The sequence below is a fragment of the Hypanus sabinus genome, chromosome 26 (assembly GCF_030144855.1).
Source record: "Hypanus sabinus isolate sHypSab1 chromosome 26, sHypSab1.hap1, whole genome shotgun sequence".
In the NCBI taxonomy this organism is placed as follows: Eukaryota; Metazoa; Chordata; class Chondrichthyes; order Myliobatiformes; family Dasyatidae; genus Hypanus; species Hypanus sabinus.
Genome location: NC_082731.1, coordinates 18,573,397 through 18,588,812, shown reverse-complemented (window position 1 = coordinate 18,588,812; position 15,416 = coordinate 18,573,397). Strand labels below are relative to the sequence as shown.

The 15,416-nt window shown below is 51.4% G+C and overlaps 1 protein-coding gene across 33 annotated transcripts in view; it reads right to left on the bottom strand.

Annotated features, from left to right (window-relative positions):
• Positions 1-15,416, bottom strand: part of LOC132381858 (von Willebrand factor A domain-containing protein 5A-like) — a 59,368-nt gene that overhangs the window by 31,766 nt on the left and 12,186 nt on the right. For all 33 annotated transcript variants that reach the window (XM_059951509.1, XM_059951513.1, XM_059951516.1 and 30 more), the window contains exons 2-8: positions 9,706-9,755; positions 8,502-8,704; positions 7,764-7,986; positions 6,386-6,552; positions 4,770-4,884; positions 4,343-4,509; positions 4,109-4,197 (exon numbers count right to left, since the gene is read on the bottom strand). In XM_059951509.1, coding sequence (XP_059807492.1) covers positions 4,109-4,197; positions 4,343-4,509; positions 4,770-4,884; positions 6,386-6,552; positions 7,764-7,986; positions 8,502-8,704; positions 9,706-9,748 — 1,007 coding nt within the window. In that variant the 5' untranslated portion in view covers positions 9,749-9,755. The remainder of the gene's footprint in view (positions 1-4,108; positions 4,198-4,342; positions 4,510-4,769; positions 4,885-6,385; positions 6,553-7,763; positions 7,987-8,501; positions 8,705-9,705; positions 9,756-15,416) is intronic.

Genomic DNA, 15,416 nt, shown 5'->3' with positions numbered 1-15,416 from the left:
TAAAAAGTCTAAATAGCAATTTTTTGCTTCAGCTGAGCAAGTGAGAACACAACATGGTGCGTGCAATCAAATCAAAGTGCATTGCGTGGAGCTTCCAAGTAAACTGAAGCAGTATCAGAATATCAGAAAGCCCAGCAGGGACCACAAGCTCGCAGTCTGGCCAGAAATGCTTCTCCTTGGGAAACACCCCCTCGTTGGATGGTCCCCCCAGACAGCACCACCGTCTGGACCCTGAGCAATCACAGCATGGACTCTACGGCAACCTCTAGTGACACAGGAGAGGTTTACAGTGATGAAGCAATAAGATTGGCAGTTGTGGTACGATTTGCCCCAATAAAGACCAAGGATGTGAAGAAACATGGGACTGATGATAGAACCTATGAAAGGAGACGAATGGTTTCCCATCAACCACCTAAACTGAGAAGGGAGTCCATTGGTCCAAAGAAATTCCACCTCCTAAAAAATGGAAGTCTAAAGACTTGGATTGAGCTTTATCATATTAAGAACAAACTGCACCCATATAATGGCATCCAAATCTTTGTCGACTATGTTGTGACTCATCGAGCTGACAACAACATTAAAGACTAACAAAATATACAAGATGGTTGGAATGCAATTGAGAGGTGATTGGAAGAATGACGGACGTGGACTGATCGGAGGAAAGTGGTGGATTGTTAGTAAAAGATTTCTGAGGATGTTTCTGAATACGAGGAATGCTACAGGAGAACGTGCTTAAAGTTTTCAGGGGCTTCAGGAATAAATGAAGATTACATAGAGGTTCCTACAATTGAAGTCAACTTTTCATGGACGACTTAAGACCAGATATTGCAAAAATGGGAAAGGAGCCAAAATGAATTGGAGTGTTCGATATAGTGAGCTTTTACAAGCCACCAAACAATTAGAACAAGGATATTGAAATGGGAATAAGATCATCACAGTTAAGATCAACAGTCTCTGACCAAGGGTCAACAGTCATTGCTAGGAGTCAACAGCCACAGCAAGGGAAGCCACACACACACACACACACACGCACGCACGCACGCACACACAGACACACACACAACACACCACACACCCCACTCACCCCACACCACACACCACACACACACAGAAAACCTCTCATCCAGGACTATATCTCAAGGTGGGAATTGTTGTGTCACATCGACCATGACCAAGGATCACATTTCACTGTGAGAGTTTGACAGGAACTATGTTGACAGATGAACATTGAATGGTTGTTTCATTGTCCACGTTGCCCAGAGTCATCAGGACAAGCCAGACAAATGAATGGAATGTCAGACGGAGACTGACTGAGAATCCCGAGGAAGGCGTACCGAGGCCTAAGCTCTTCCTCTGGTCTTCAGGGCAACACCAAACAAGAAATTGAAACAAAATCCATTCGACGTACTAACAGGGTGTCGCATGTCACTGCCGGGAGCTCCACATCTCAGGGAGGCTGATAAGACACGTTACGGCAAATAGTTTTGTTAACTGTTGTGTGAAATTAACTCGAGCTGTCCAGCCTGCTTCTCAACAGAAGGCAAGTCGGTAGTCAACGATGTTTACTGCCCTCTCACTCGCTGCCGTCAGAGGTAGGTGTCTCCGCGGGACGGTCTCTCGGTGTCTCCGCGGGACAGTGTCTCAGTGTCTCTGTGTGACGGTCTCTCGGTGTCTCCGTGTGACAGTGTCTCTCTGTCTTTCAGTGACAGTCTCTCGGTGTCTCCGCGGGACAGTGTCTCTCTGTCTTTCAGTGACAGTCTCTCGGTGTCTCCGCGGGACAGTCTCTCGGTGTCTCCGTGTGACGGTCTCTCGGTGTCTCTGTGTGACGGTCTCTCGGTGTCTCCGTGTGACGGTCTCTCGGTGTCTCCGTGTGACGGTCTCTCGGAGTCTCTGTGTGACAGTCTCGGAGTCTCTGTGTGACAGTCTCTCGGAGTCTCTGTGTGACGGTCTCTCGGTGTCTCTGTGTGACGGTCTCTCGGTGTCTCCGTGTGACGGTCTCTCGGTGTCTCCGTGTGACGGTCTCTCGGAGTCTCTGTGTGACAGTCTCTCGGAGTCTCTGTGTGACAGTCTCGGAGTCTCTGTGTGACAGTCTCTGAGTCTCTGTGTGACAGTCTCTCGGTGTCTCTGTGTGACAGTCTCTGACTGACTGCTCCTGAAGGAAGGTGTCTGCGCTTGAATGGTCTGCTCAATGCTGCTGGAGAATTGTGCTGGAGTCCTTGGTCTTGTGCAAAGTTAATCGATGCGGTTCGTGCATTGGACTGTATAGATAACGTTATGATGCCTGGACTCTATTGAGTTTGTGTTTTATATTCACTGTTTTTGGCTCATCTTTTTCTGCAGCTTACGTGATTTAGTTTAATTACGGATGGGCATGGGGTGGGGGTGAGGTTTGATGTTTTACTGTGAACGGGTTCCATAGTTTTCTTTGTTTCATGACTGTGGAAAGACAAATCTCAGGGGCTGTTTCATGCATACTGTGGCATGCAAAAGTTTGGGGAGCCCCGGTCAAAATTTCTGTTACTGTGAATAGTTAAGTAAGTAGAAGAACTGATCTCCAAAGGTCATAACATTAAAGATGAAACATTCCTTTCAACATTTTAAGCAAGATTAGCATATTATTTTTGTTTTGTACCATTTTATAGTGAAAAAAAGGAAAGGAGCACCATACAAAAGTTTGGACACACCAAGAGATTTGAGCTCAGACCCTAATTAGCTTGTTAGGGCTATGGCTTGTTCACAGTCATCGTTAGGAAAGGCCAGGTGATGCAAATTTCAAAGCTTTATAAATACCCTGACTCCTCAAACCTTGTCCCAACAATCAGCAGCCATGGGCTCCTCTAAGCAACTGCCTAGCACTCTGAAAATTAAAATAAATGGTGCCCACAAAGCAGGAGAAGGCTATAAGAAGATAGCAAAGTGTTTTCAGGTAGCCGTTTCCTCAGTTCGTAATGTAATTAAGAAATGGCAGTTAACAGGAATGGTGGAGGTCAAGTTGAGGTCTGGAAGACCAGGAAAACTTCCTGAGAGAACTGCTCGTGGGATTGCTAGAAAGGCAAATCAAAACCCCTGTTTGACTGCAAAAGACCTTCAGGAAGATTTAGCAGACTCTGGAGTGGTGGTGCACTGTTCTAATGTGCAGTGACAGCTGCACAAATATGACCTTCATGGAAGAGTCATCAGAAGAAAACCTTTCCTGTGTCCTCAGCACAAAATTCAGCCTCAGAAGTTTGCAAAGGAACATCTAAACAAACCTGATACATTTTGGAAACAAGTCCTGTGGACTGATGGAAGTTAAATAGAACTGGAAGTCTTCTGCAAGGAAGAGTGGGTGAAAATCTCCCAAACAAGAATGGAAAGACTCTGAGCTGGCTACAGAAAGCATTTACAAGCTGTGATACTTGCCAAAGGGTGTGTTTCTAAGTACTGACCATGCAGGGTGCCCAAACTTTTGCTTCAGGCCTTTTTCCATTTTTGTTATTTTGAAACTGTAAAAAATGGGAATAAAAAAAAGCAATATTGCTTAAAATATTAAAGGAATGTGTCATCTTTAACTTTATGACTTTTGGAAATCGGGTCATCTCTTACTTGCTTAGCTATTCACAGTAACAGAAATTTTGACCAGGGGTGCCCAAACTTTTGCATTCCACTGTATATATTTTGATAAAAGATGTACTTTGTAACTTTGAACTTTTAATTACTGAATCAGCAGTGAAAGAAGACGGTAAATGAAAGTGGGTACACACCAGCCACTGAAACTGACCTACTGCCGGCCGATGAAGACAATAAGTAATGTGGTTAATGTGCTAGTAATTCCAGACTCAGTGGCCAATGCTGCTGGGCGACTCGGAGCAAATCACTCACCAGGCTAGTAACTACTCGACGTTATGAAGATCATTTGCAGTTCTATTTTTACCAATTCTCCCTGCACGCATTTTATACAGGGAGTGTACGGCGAGGTGGGGGGGGGGCGGGGGTGCTGGCGAAGGTGGCTGCATTGGGCGGCACACATGGGGCTTGAACGAATCAAGATGGGAAATGGTTGGGTCAGGTTCTACCCGGGAATTCTGGCCCTCAAGTTCCCGGCCCCAGGATGAAAGTTCCCACTTACGGGAAGAACGAGGTGAAGTGGCTCCCAAATCCGTAAATGTTGAAGAAACATCCCATGGGAAGGCTCTTGAGGAGCAGGAGCATCGTGTCCTGTGGGGGGAGAACAGAACTTGTCAGTCCTGAAGACTCTCCCGGGCATTCCCACAACTCCACATCCCGGCCGGAAAATCGAAACAGACCCTCCGTCCCATAGGCCCGCACGAGTGATTCCCTCTGCATCCTGGGCCGGATTTACCTTGGCACACTGGATCCGGGACCTGGAGTTTCCGTGAGACATCGACATTCCCATGCTGCCCGACCTATCCATGAGGAAAATGAACTCGCCTGTCGGCACGTCCTGGAGATCCTCGGGAAACCGGGGGAAGAGATTCACCATGACAGTGGGGTCGGCCATCAGGGTCCCTGTGTTGGGGCAAGAGGAGCGTGTCAGGGGGAGGAGGGGACTCTTCCCAAATCACACACACAGCGCTGGTTATCTAGGAGCACAGGACCCATCCGGACACCTCCCATCCCCACCCTGCATTTCACACCCCTCTCTCACTTCCCACCCACCCTTCCAGCCCCATCCCACACATTCCCACTCCCCTCTCACCCCATACAACCCTACTCCAACAGCCCCCCACAAAGATGGGGCACATTCCCCTTCCCAGAGATGCCCCCACCTGGAGCAGCAGACCGCGGCCCTGCCTCGAGGATGGCGCTCGGTTCATGGACATTCTCGGAGAACATCAAGAGCTCGACGTCCCTGTCGAAGCCGTGACCCTTCACCAGGGAGAGCTGGAAATGGGGTCACAACACAGGGTCAGAACACAGAGCAGAACAGGAGGGGAGACAGTCACCAGAAACTCCCCTTCAGGGAGACGGACTGAGGGACACCGGTCAGTGTACAGATATCCCCGAGGGAGAGGGACTGAGGGACACCGGTCAGTGTACAGATATCCCACTGAGGGAGAGGGACTGAGGGACACCGGTCAGTGTACACATATCCCCCTGAGGGAGAGGGACTGAGAGACACCGGTCAGTGTACAGATATCCCCCGAGGGAGAGGGACTGAGGGACACCGGTCAGTGTACAGATATCCCACTGAGGAAGAGGGACTGAGGCACGCCGGTCAGTGTACAGATATCCCCGAGGGAGAGGGACTGAGGGACACCGGTCAGTGTACAGATATCCCCCTGAGGGAGAGGGACTGAGGGACACCGGTCAGTGTACAGATATCCCCCTGAGGGAGAGGGACTGAGGGACACCGGTCAGTGTACAGATATCCCCCTGAGGGAGAGGGACTGAGAGACAACGGTCAGTGTACAGATATACCCCTGAGGGAGAGGGACTGAGGGACACCGGTCAGTGTACAGATATCCCCCTGAGGGAGAGGGACTGAGGGACACCGGTCAGTGTACAGATTTCCCCCTAAGGAAGAGAGACTGAGAGACAACGGTCAGTGTACAGATATACCCCTGAGGGAGAGGGACTGAGGGGCATCGGTCAGTGTACAGATATCCTCCTGAGGGAGAGGGACTGAGGGACACCGGTCAGTGTACAGATATCCCACTGAGGGAGAGGGACTGAGGCACGCCGGTCAGTGTACAGATATCCCCCTGAGGGAGAGGGACTGAGGGGCATCGGTCAGTGTACAGATATCCCCCTGAGGGAGAGGGACTGAGGGACACCGGTCAGTGTACAGATATCCCCCTGAGGAAGAGAGACTGAGAGACACCGGTCAGTGTACAGATATCCCCCTGAGGGAGAGGGACTGAGAGACATCGGTCAGTGTACAGATATCCTCCTGAGGGAGAGGGACTGAGAGACACCGGTCAGTGTACAGATATCCCCCTGAGGGAGAGGGACTGTGGGACACCGGTCAGTGTACAGATATCCCCCTGAGGGAGAGGGACATCAGTCAGTGTACAGATATCCCCCTGAGGCAGAGGGACTTTGGGACACCGGTCAGTGTACAGATATCCCAAGAGGGAGAGGGACTGAGGGACACTGGTCAGTGTACAGATATCCCCCTGAGGGAGAGGGACTGAGGGACACCGGTCAGTGTACAGATATCCCCCTGAGGGAGAGGGACTGAGGGACACCGGTCAGTGTACAGATATCTCCCTGAGGGAGAGGGACTGAGGGACACCGGTCAGTGTACAGATATCCCCCTGAGGGACACCGGTCAGTGTATCTGATTTCCGTCTGTCCACTTGAATTGTTACTTTATTGCCACTTCCCCTCCACAAGACCACTGTCCCACTGATGGTTATTGGTGTGAAACAGCTTTCCTTACCTTGGCTGACGTCTTGTCGGGATTGAGGAATTCCACGGGTGTCACTTGGCAATTGGATTGGATCCGGGAGATCCCATGTGGGCTGTGGAAATGAGCCTCCAGCTCCAAAGTGTAGAGTGGCTTGTCCGTGGGGGCACTGGCCTGGGTTATACAGGGACCCTGGGTGCCTGGGAGAGTTGGAGGTGGTTTGGTTAGATTCAAGTGCACTGAACGGGGGAGACTGACCCTGTCCCTGGGAGTGTGTGACGGGACGGTGTGGAGGGAGCCTCACCCTGTGTCTGACCCTGTCCCTGGGAGTGTGTGACGGGACGGTGTGGAGGGAGCCTCACCCTGTGTCTGACCCTGTCCCTGGGAGTGTGTGACGGGACGGTGTTGTGGGAGCCTCACCCTGTGTCTGACCCTGTCCCTGTGAGTATGTGACGGGACGGTGTGGAGGGTGCCTCACCCTGTGTCTGACCTTGTCCCTGGGAGTGTGTGATGGGACGGTGTGGGGGGGGAGCCTCACCCTGTGTCTGACCCTATCCCTGGGAGTGTGTGACGGGACGGTGTGGAGGGAGCCTCACCCTGTGTCTGACCCTGTCCCCGGGATTGTGTTACGGGACGATGTGGAGGGAGCCTCACCCGGTGTCTGACCCTGTCCCTGGGTATGTGTTACGGGACGGTGTGGAGGGAGCATCACCCTGTGTCTGGCCCTGTCCCTGGGAGTGTGTGACGGGACGGTGTGGAGTGAGCCTCACCCTGTGTCTGACCCTGTCCCTGGGAGTGTGTGACGGGACGGTGTGGACGGAGCCTCACCCTGTGTCTGACCCTGTCCCTGGGAGTGTGTGACGGGACGGTGTGGAGGGAGCCTCACCCTGTGTCTGACCCTGTCCCTGGGGGTGTGTGACGGGACGGTGTTGTGGGAGCCTCACCCTGTGTCTGACCTTGTCCCTGGGAGTGTGTGATGGGACGGTGTGGGGGGGGAGCCTCACCCTGTGTCTGACCCTATCCCTGGGAGTGTGTGACGGGACTGTGTGGAGGGAGCCTCACCCTGTGTCTGACCCTGTCCCCGGGATTGTGTTACGGGACGGTGTGGAGGGAGCCTCACCCGGTGTCTGACCCTGTCCCTGGGTATGTGTTACGGGACGGTGTGGAGGGAGCATCACCCTGTGTCTGACTCTGTCCCTGGGAGTGTGTGACGGGACGGTGTGGAGGGAGCCTCACCCTGTGTCTGACCCTGTCCCTGGGAGTGTGTGACGGGACGGTGTGGAGGGAGCCTGACCCTGTCACAGGGAGTGTGTTACGGGATGGTGTGGAGGGAGCCTCACCCTGTGTCTGACTCTCTCCTACTGCAGGGCAGCATCGGTGGGTGACCCTCTCTTTGGGACCAGGAACTTACCTGCAGGGGAGTACCGGGGGTTTAGGACAGCGGGCAGAGTGAAGCGGACGGCACCATCAGCCTCAAGGGGCAGTTCCTGGGCCAGGCTGAAGGAGACGGTGACCGCACAGCCTGGGGGCAGGTTGCCCACCCTGCAGGTGAAGATGTCACTGCTACTGCTGTCCTCCTCGAGCAGGAAGGCCTCCTGGCCGGAGGAGATGGCGTCGTCGTAGGCGTCCTGAGCCTGGAGGGGAGGGGTGTGGGCAGGTTGGGGCAGAGAGCAGAGGAGCCTGGTTACCAGATCTGCCTCCTCCCCACCACCCCCCCCCCCCCCCCCAGCATGCAGTCTGGTCCCAGATCCCAAGATCCCTGTGTCCGGTAACATTTATCTGATATCCCAGGATCTCATCTGAGTTCCCGAGTCAGTACTTCAAGATAGAAGGTCCCAGCTCTGGCTCAAAGACCTTAACTTGGGACAGATCTCCCAGCTCGTCACCACCGCAGATCAAAACACACAGCTCCAATTCAGAACCCCACCCCTCTTAGCCGCACCAAAAGATCATCTCCCACCGCACAATCCAGGGATCACCACGCTGGAATCGCAATCCCACATCAGTCTTTACAGACCTTGATCCCCATCCCGGGGGAGTCTGACTCCGACTGAGATGTCGAAAGATAATTTGTCCTGTCGACTTAGAATTAGATTCTTTTAGGTGATTAAGTGGTCTATGTACCCTTTCCCACCCACCCAACTCCCACCTGTTCCCGTTCCTTTATCTCGGCCACGATCGTCTTCCCGTCCACCGTCGCTTGGAAGTTGTAGACGGCAGAATCGCTGTCCACAGGGAATGTGAACACGGCCTCCAGGGGAGAAGCCTCCTCATTCCTGTACTCCAGGTCTGCAGACACATCGGCCACAAACCCCTTCACCTCCACTCGCACCGAGATCTTCTTCAGAGGAACTGGGTCGGGACGGGGGAATAACAAGGTGAGGGGGAGGGTGTAGAAACCACCATTGGAAATCCCAATGGAGACACACCCATTCCCATTCACTCCCACCGTCCACAATCCGAATAGTCCCCACCCCTTCCCATTCACTCCCACTGTACACAACCCCAATGGACCCCACCCCTTCCCATTCACTCCCACTGTACACAACCCCAATGGACCCCACCCCTTCCCATTCACTCCCACTGTACACAACCCCAATGGACCCCACCCCTTCCCATTCACTCCCACCGTCCACAATCCCAATGGACCCCACCCCTTCCCATTCACTTCCACTGTACACAATCCCAATGGACCCCACCCCTTCCCATTCACTCCCACTGTACACAACCCCAATGGACCCCACCCCTTCCCATTCACTCCCACCGTCCACAATCCCAATGGACCCCACCCCTTCCCATTCACTCCCACCGTCCACACTCCCAATGGACCCCACCCCTTCCCATTCACTCCCACTGTACACACTCCCAATGGACCCCACCCCTTCCCATTCACTCCCACTGTACACAACCCCAATGGACCCCACCCCTTCCCATTCACTCTCACAGTACACAATCCCAATGGACCCCACCCCTTCCCATTCACTCCCACTGTACACACTCCGAATGGACCCCACCCCTTCCCATTCACTCCCACTGTACACAATCCCAATGGACCCCACCCCTTCCCATTCACTCCCACCATACACAATCCCAACGGACCCCACCCCTTCCCATTCACTCCCACTGTACACACTCCCAACGGACCCCACCCCTTCCCATTCACTCCCACTGTACACAATCCCAATGGACCCCACCCCTTCCCATTCACTCCCGTGTCCACAATCCAAGTGGCCCTCTCCCATTCCCATTCCTGAATCCAGTCAGGGAATGGGATTGCGTGAACCAACATGGACTCAACAGGCAAATTCCCTCCTAGTCAAAGGGAACTGTGTTAAACGTGGCTGACTGCTCACCTGGGGTGTTCTGGGCTGTCACGAGTCCGCAGTGTCTGACCATTGTGTGGCTGAAATGCAAACAAAGACATGAGTGTTGTGTGTGGCCCAGGATTTCTCCGTCCCCTTCCCCCACATCAATCCCAACCCACCGGCCACCGCACTCCACCCCCAGCAGACAATGCCATTTCACTCTGAGCCTGCCCCAGCACAAATCTCAAGCCGTGCACCAGAGCTGCTGATGCTGGGTGTGTGTGAGGAATGCCCATTTATGGGGAGCATCAGGGCAAGAGGGACCACAATATATGTGGGTGGAAACCTTTTCTCTATACACTATTGTGATTTATAGCTTATGCAAGTCAAATAGACCCCCACAGGTCATTCCTGGTGTCCTTGTACAAACCCGGGTCACGAGACTCGACTGCCACAGATCCAGTCCTCAGCAGATGAACCGTCTGTTTCATCCCCAGCTTTTGATTCGGGTGTGTACGGCAAGTTCGCGTAGACACTCGGCCGCCCGCACAAGTTGTCATGAATCAGACTCCGGCTTATTATCACCGGCATGTGTCGTGAAATTTGTTAGCAGCAACAGCAGTTCAATGCAATACATAATAATATAGAAAAACTAAATAAGGATATCAATTAAACTAAGTCTATATGTATATTGAATTATTAAATAGACTAAAAATGGTGCAAAGCAGAAATCGTGTGCGTGTGTGTGTGCGTGTGGGGGGGCGGTGTAGTGGTCAGGAGTTCAATGAATCGGATGGCAGAGGGGAAGAAGCTGTTGCTGAATCTCTGAGCGTGTGCTTCAGGCTCATCTACCTCCTACCCGATGTTAACGAGAAGAGGGCATGTCCTGCGTGATAGGGGTCGTTGCCGCCTTCCTGAGACTCCTCTCCTTGCAGATGTCTTTGATGTGGAGGCTTGAACCCTAGATGGAGCTGACTAATTTTACACCTTCCTGAGGCTTCTCTCGGTTCTGTACGTCGCCACCCCCCCCCCACACCAGACCCCGATGCCCCCTGTCAGAATGCTCTCCATGGTACATCTGCAGAAGTCTTCAGGCGTTTTAGGCGACAAACCAAATCTCTTCTAATGAAATATATCCATTGTCTTGCCTTCTTTATAGCTGTGTCAATATGTTGGGACCAGGTTAGATCCTCAGATCTTGACACCAGGAGCTGTTCACTCTCTCCACTTCTGACCCCTCTGCGAGGATTGGTATGTGTTCCCTCGTGTTACCCTTCCTGAAGTCCACAATCAGCTCTTTCGTCTTACTGATGTTGAGTGACAGGTTGTTGTTGCGACGCCACTCCACTAGCTGGTATATCTCACTCCTGTACGCCCTCTCGTCACCACCTGAGATTCTACCCACAATGGTCGTATCATCAGCAAACTTATGGGTGGCGTTTGAGCTGTACTAGCCACACAGTCACGGGTACAGCTGGAGTAGAGCAGTGGGCCAAGCACACACCCCTGAGGGGCACCAGTGTGGATTGTCAGTGAGGAGGAGATATTGTGGTCTTCCAGTTTGGAAGTGGAGGATCCAATTGCAGAGGCCCAGTTTCTGTAGCTTATCAATCAGGACTGTGGGAATGATGGTGTAAAACACAGGTCTATTGTCAATGAACAGCATCCTAACATAGGTGTTTGCATTGTCCAGGTGATCTAAGGCCCTACGAACAGCCATTGAGATTGTGTCTGCCGTCGGCCCTCTATGGTGACAGGCAAATTGCAGAGGGTCCAGGCCCTTGCTGAGACAGTGGTTCATTCTAGCCACGACCAACATCTCAAAGCATTTCATCACCATAGGTGTGAAAAGGTGAAGCTCATGCTTTCAGGTTGGCGGCTAACCAGATGGAATACAAGGTGTCAAACTGGACTCACCCCGGACATACTCTCCATCTAGCCGAAGATACAAAAGCCAGGTATGCACCACCAAGTTCAAACACAGCTTCCACCCCACTGTTATTAGACTATTGAATGGTCCACTCGTATAAGATAGACTTTGGACTCTTGACCTCATTATGATCTTGCACCTTCTCTGCAACTGTTCTGCATAGGAGCAGAAGTGGGCCATTCGGCCTGTCGAGTCTAGTGTACCCCATCATTTGAACAAGAGAGATTTGATTTGACTCATACCCACTCTCCCCATGACCTTAACTAATCAAGAGCCAACACTAGCTGCCTTTAATACGCGCAGTGACAGCCTCCGCTGCCCTTTGTGGCAACACGTTCCACAGATTCCCACGGAAGGCAGCTGATTGGGCAAATCAGATTTGAGTAGCTCAGACTCAGCAGAGAGCAAATGATTGGACAATTGAAAATTGAAAAGCTCAAACAAATAAAAAAGGGGTAGTTCAAGCAGAGCGGCCAGTGAGTGGGCTGGTGAAGGAGTGGAGCTTTGAGGCTTTGGCTCGAGAGGCTTCGGCGAGCAGCGGCAGAAGATGAGCTTGCTCCCAGTGAGGTCAGGCCGGGTAAGTTTATTTGATTAATTTAATTAACAGGAGTTGGTAATGGAGGCAGTAGATAGGGCAGTTAAGTGCTCCAATTGTAGGATGTGGGAAGTCAGGAACAACACAATTGTCTCTGATGACTACACCTGCAAAAGGTGCATCCAGCTGCAGTTCCTGTCAAACCGAATTACTAGGATGTTACCTGGGTTTCAGCACTTAAGTTACAGAGAAAGGTTGAGCAAGTTAGGTCTCTATTCATTGGAGCGTAGAAGGTTGAGGGGGGATTTGATCGAGGTATTTAAAATTTTGAGAGGGATAGATAGAGTTGACGTGAATAGGCTGTTTCCATTGAGAGTAGGGGAGATTCAAACTAGAGGACATGATTTGAGAGTTAGGGGGCAGAAGTTTAAGGGAAACACGAGGGGGTATTTCTTTACTCAGAGAGTGATAGCTGTGTGGAATGAGCTTCCTGTAGAAGTAGTAGAGGCCAGTTCAGTTGTGTCATTTAAGGTATAATTGGATAGGTATATGGACAGGAAAGGAGTGGAGGGTTATGGGCTGAGTGCGGGTAGGTGGGACTAGGTGGGATTAAGAGTTCAGCACGGACTAGGAGGGCCGAGATGGCCTGTTTCCGTGCTGTGACTGTTATATGGTTATATGGAACTGGAGCTGGAGCTGGATGAACTTCAGATCATTCGGGAGGCAGAGGCAGTAATAGAGCAGAGTTTCAGGGAGACAGTCACCAATAAAAGTCAGGAGACAGGAGAGGGAAGGGGAATAGACAGGAAGAGCAGAGCACCCCTGTGGCCGTTCCCATCAACAATAAGTATACCGTTTTGGATACTGTCGGTGGGGATGACCTACCAGGGACAAGTTGCAGTGGTCGCATCTCTGGCGCCGAGACTGGACCCTCAGCTCAGAAGGGAAGGAGGGAAAAGAGGAGAGCAGTAGTGATAGAGGATTCAATAGATGGGGGGCAGATAAGAGGATCTGTGAGAGAGATCGAGAATCCCGGATGGTCTGTTGCCTCCCTGATGCCAGGGTCCACGATATCTCGGATCGCGTTCTCGGTATTCTCAAGAGGGAGGGTGAGCAGCCAGATATCATGGTCCATGTGGGGACCAATGACATAGATAGGAGTAGGGATGAGGTCCTGAAGAAGGAATATAGGGAGTTAGGAAAGTTAAAAAGCAGGACCTCAAGGGTGGTGATCTCGGGATTGCTGCCTGTGCCACGAGACAGAGAGGGTAGGAACAGGAAATTATGGCAGATGAATGCGTGGCTGAAGAGTTGGTGCAGGGGGCAGGGGTTCAGATTTCTGGATCATTGGGATCTCTCCTGGGGAAGGTCTGACCTGTACAAAACGGACGGGCTGCACCTGAACTGGAAAGGGACCAATATCCTGGCGGGTGGGTTTGCTAGAGCTGTTGGGGAGGATTTAAACTAGTTTGGCAGGGGGTGGGAATCAGAATGTGAGTGCAGAGATTAGGGTAGAAGGACAAGGGCATGATGCTGAGAGTTCTGAGTTGGTGAGGAAGGACAGGCAGGGGATGAAACATAAAGGTAGCCAGTCAGAGGGGTTGAAATGTGTCTATTTCAACACTAGGAGTATTAGGAATAAAGGGGATGAACTTAAAGCATGGATCAGTACGTGGAACTACGATGTTGTGGCCGTTACTGAAACTTGGGTGGAGGAAGGGCAGGATTGGCTGATGCAGGTCCTGGGGTTCAGGTGTTTTAAAAGGAATAGGATGGGAGGTAGAAAGGTGGGGTGGTGGGAAGTAGCATTACTGGTCTGGGATAGAATCACGGCTGTAGAAAGGGAGAACGCTGCAGAGGGAGTGTCCACAGAGTCAGTCTGGGTGGAAGTCAGAAATAGGAAGGGATCAGTCACTGTGCTGGGAGTAGTCTAGAAGCCCCCAAATTGCCCTCGGGACACCGAGGAGCAGATAAGCAGGCAGATTTCAGAATGGTGCAGGAAATACAGGGTAGTAGTTATGAGTGATTTCAACTTCCCTCATATTGACTGGCACCTCCTGACTGCAAGGGGGATAGATGGGGCTGAATTTGTCAGGTGTGTTCAAGAAGGATTCCTGACACAGTATGTGGACTGGCCGACGAGAGGAAAGGCCATACTGGTTCTCGTTCTGGGTAATGAACCTGGTCAGGTGACAGACCTCTTCGTGGGGGAGCATTTTGGTGAGAGTGACCACAACTCCCTTAGCTTCAGCATAGCTATGGAAACGGATAAAAACAGACAAAATGGGAAAATGCTTAACTGGAGAAAGGCCAACTTTGAAGGGATGAGGCAGGAAATTGGAAATAGACGTTCAAGTGTGAAAGCACAGAAGTAATGTGGAGGAAGTTTAGGGACCACTTGTGCTGGGTTCAGGATAGGTTTGTCCCACTGAGGAAGGGAAAAATGATAGGAAAAGCGAACCGTGGCTGACAAAACACGTGAGGCAACTTCTCAAGAGGAAGAAGGGAGCATATGTTAGATACAAGAAGCAGGAAGCAGGAGGGGTTCATGAGAAATATAGGGTATCCAGGAAGGAGCTTAAGAAAGGACTTAGGAGAGCTTGAAGGGGGCATGAGAAGGCCTTGGCATGTAGGATTAAGAAGAACCCCAAGGCGTTCTATGCATATGTGAAGAACAGAAGAATGACAAAAATGAAGGTGGGACCGCTGAAGCATAAAGAAGGTAATATGTACCCGGAGGCGGAGGAGGTTGGGGAGGTCCTAAATGAATACAGTACTTTGCTTCAGTACTCACAAGTGAAATAGACCTTGATCAGGGTGAGGTCGAAATAGAACAGGCCTGTGTGCTGGACAATGTGGAGATTAAGGAAGAAGTGTTGGATCTTCTCAAAAACATCAAGATTGATAAGTCCCCAGGGCCGGATGTGATATACCCTGGGTTGCTGTGTGAAGTGAGAGACAAGATCGCTGGAGCAGTAGCTATGATCTTTGAATCATCTTTGGCTGCAGGGGAGGTGCCGGAAGATTGGGGAATGGCAAATATAGTTCCCTTGATTAAAACAGGTAATGGGGAGAATCCTGGGTGTGTCTTACTTCGGTGGTCTGCAGACTATTGGAAAGGATTCTTAAGGATAGGATCTACAAGCATTTGGAGAAGTACAGTCTGCTCAAGGATAGTCAACATGGCTTTGCGAAGGGAAAGTCATGCTTCATGAGCCTAATTGAATTTTTGAAGAGGTAACAAAATAAATTGATGAGGGCAGGGCAGTAGATGTGGTCTACATGGATTTTAGC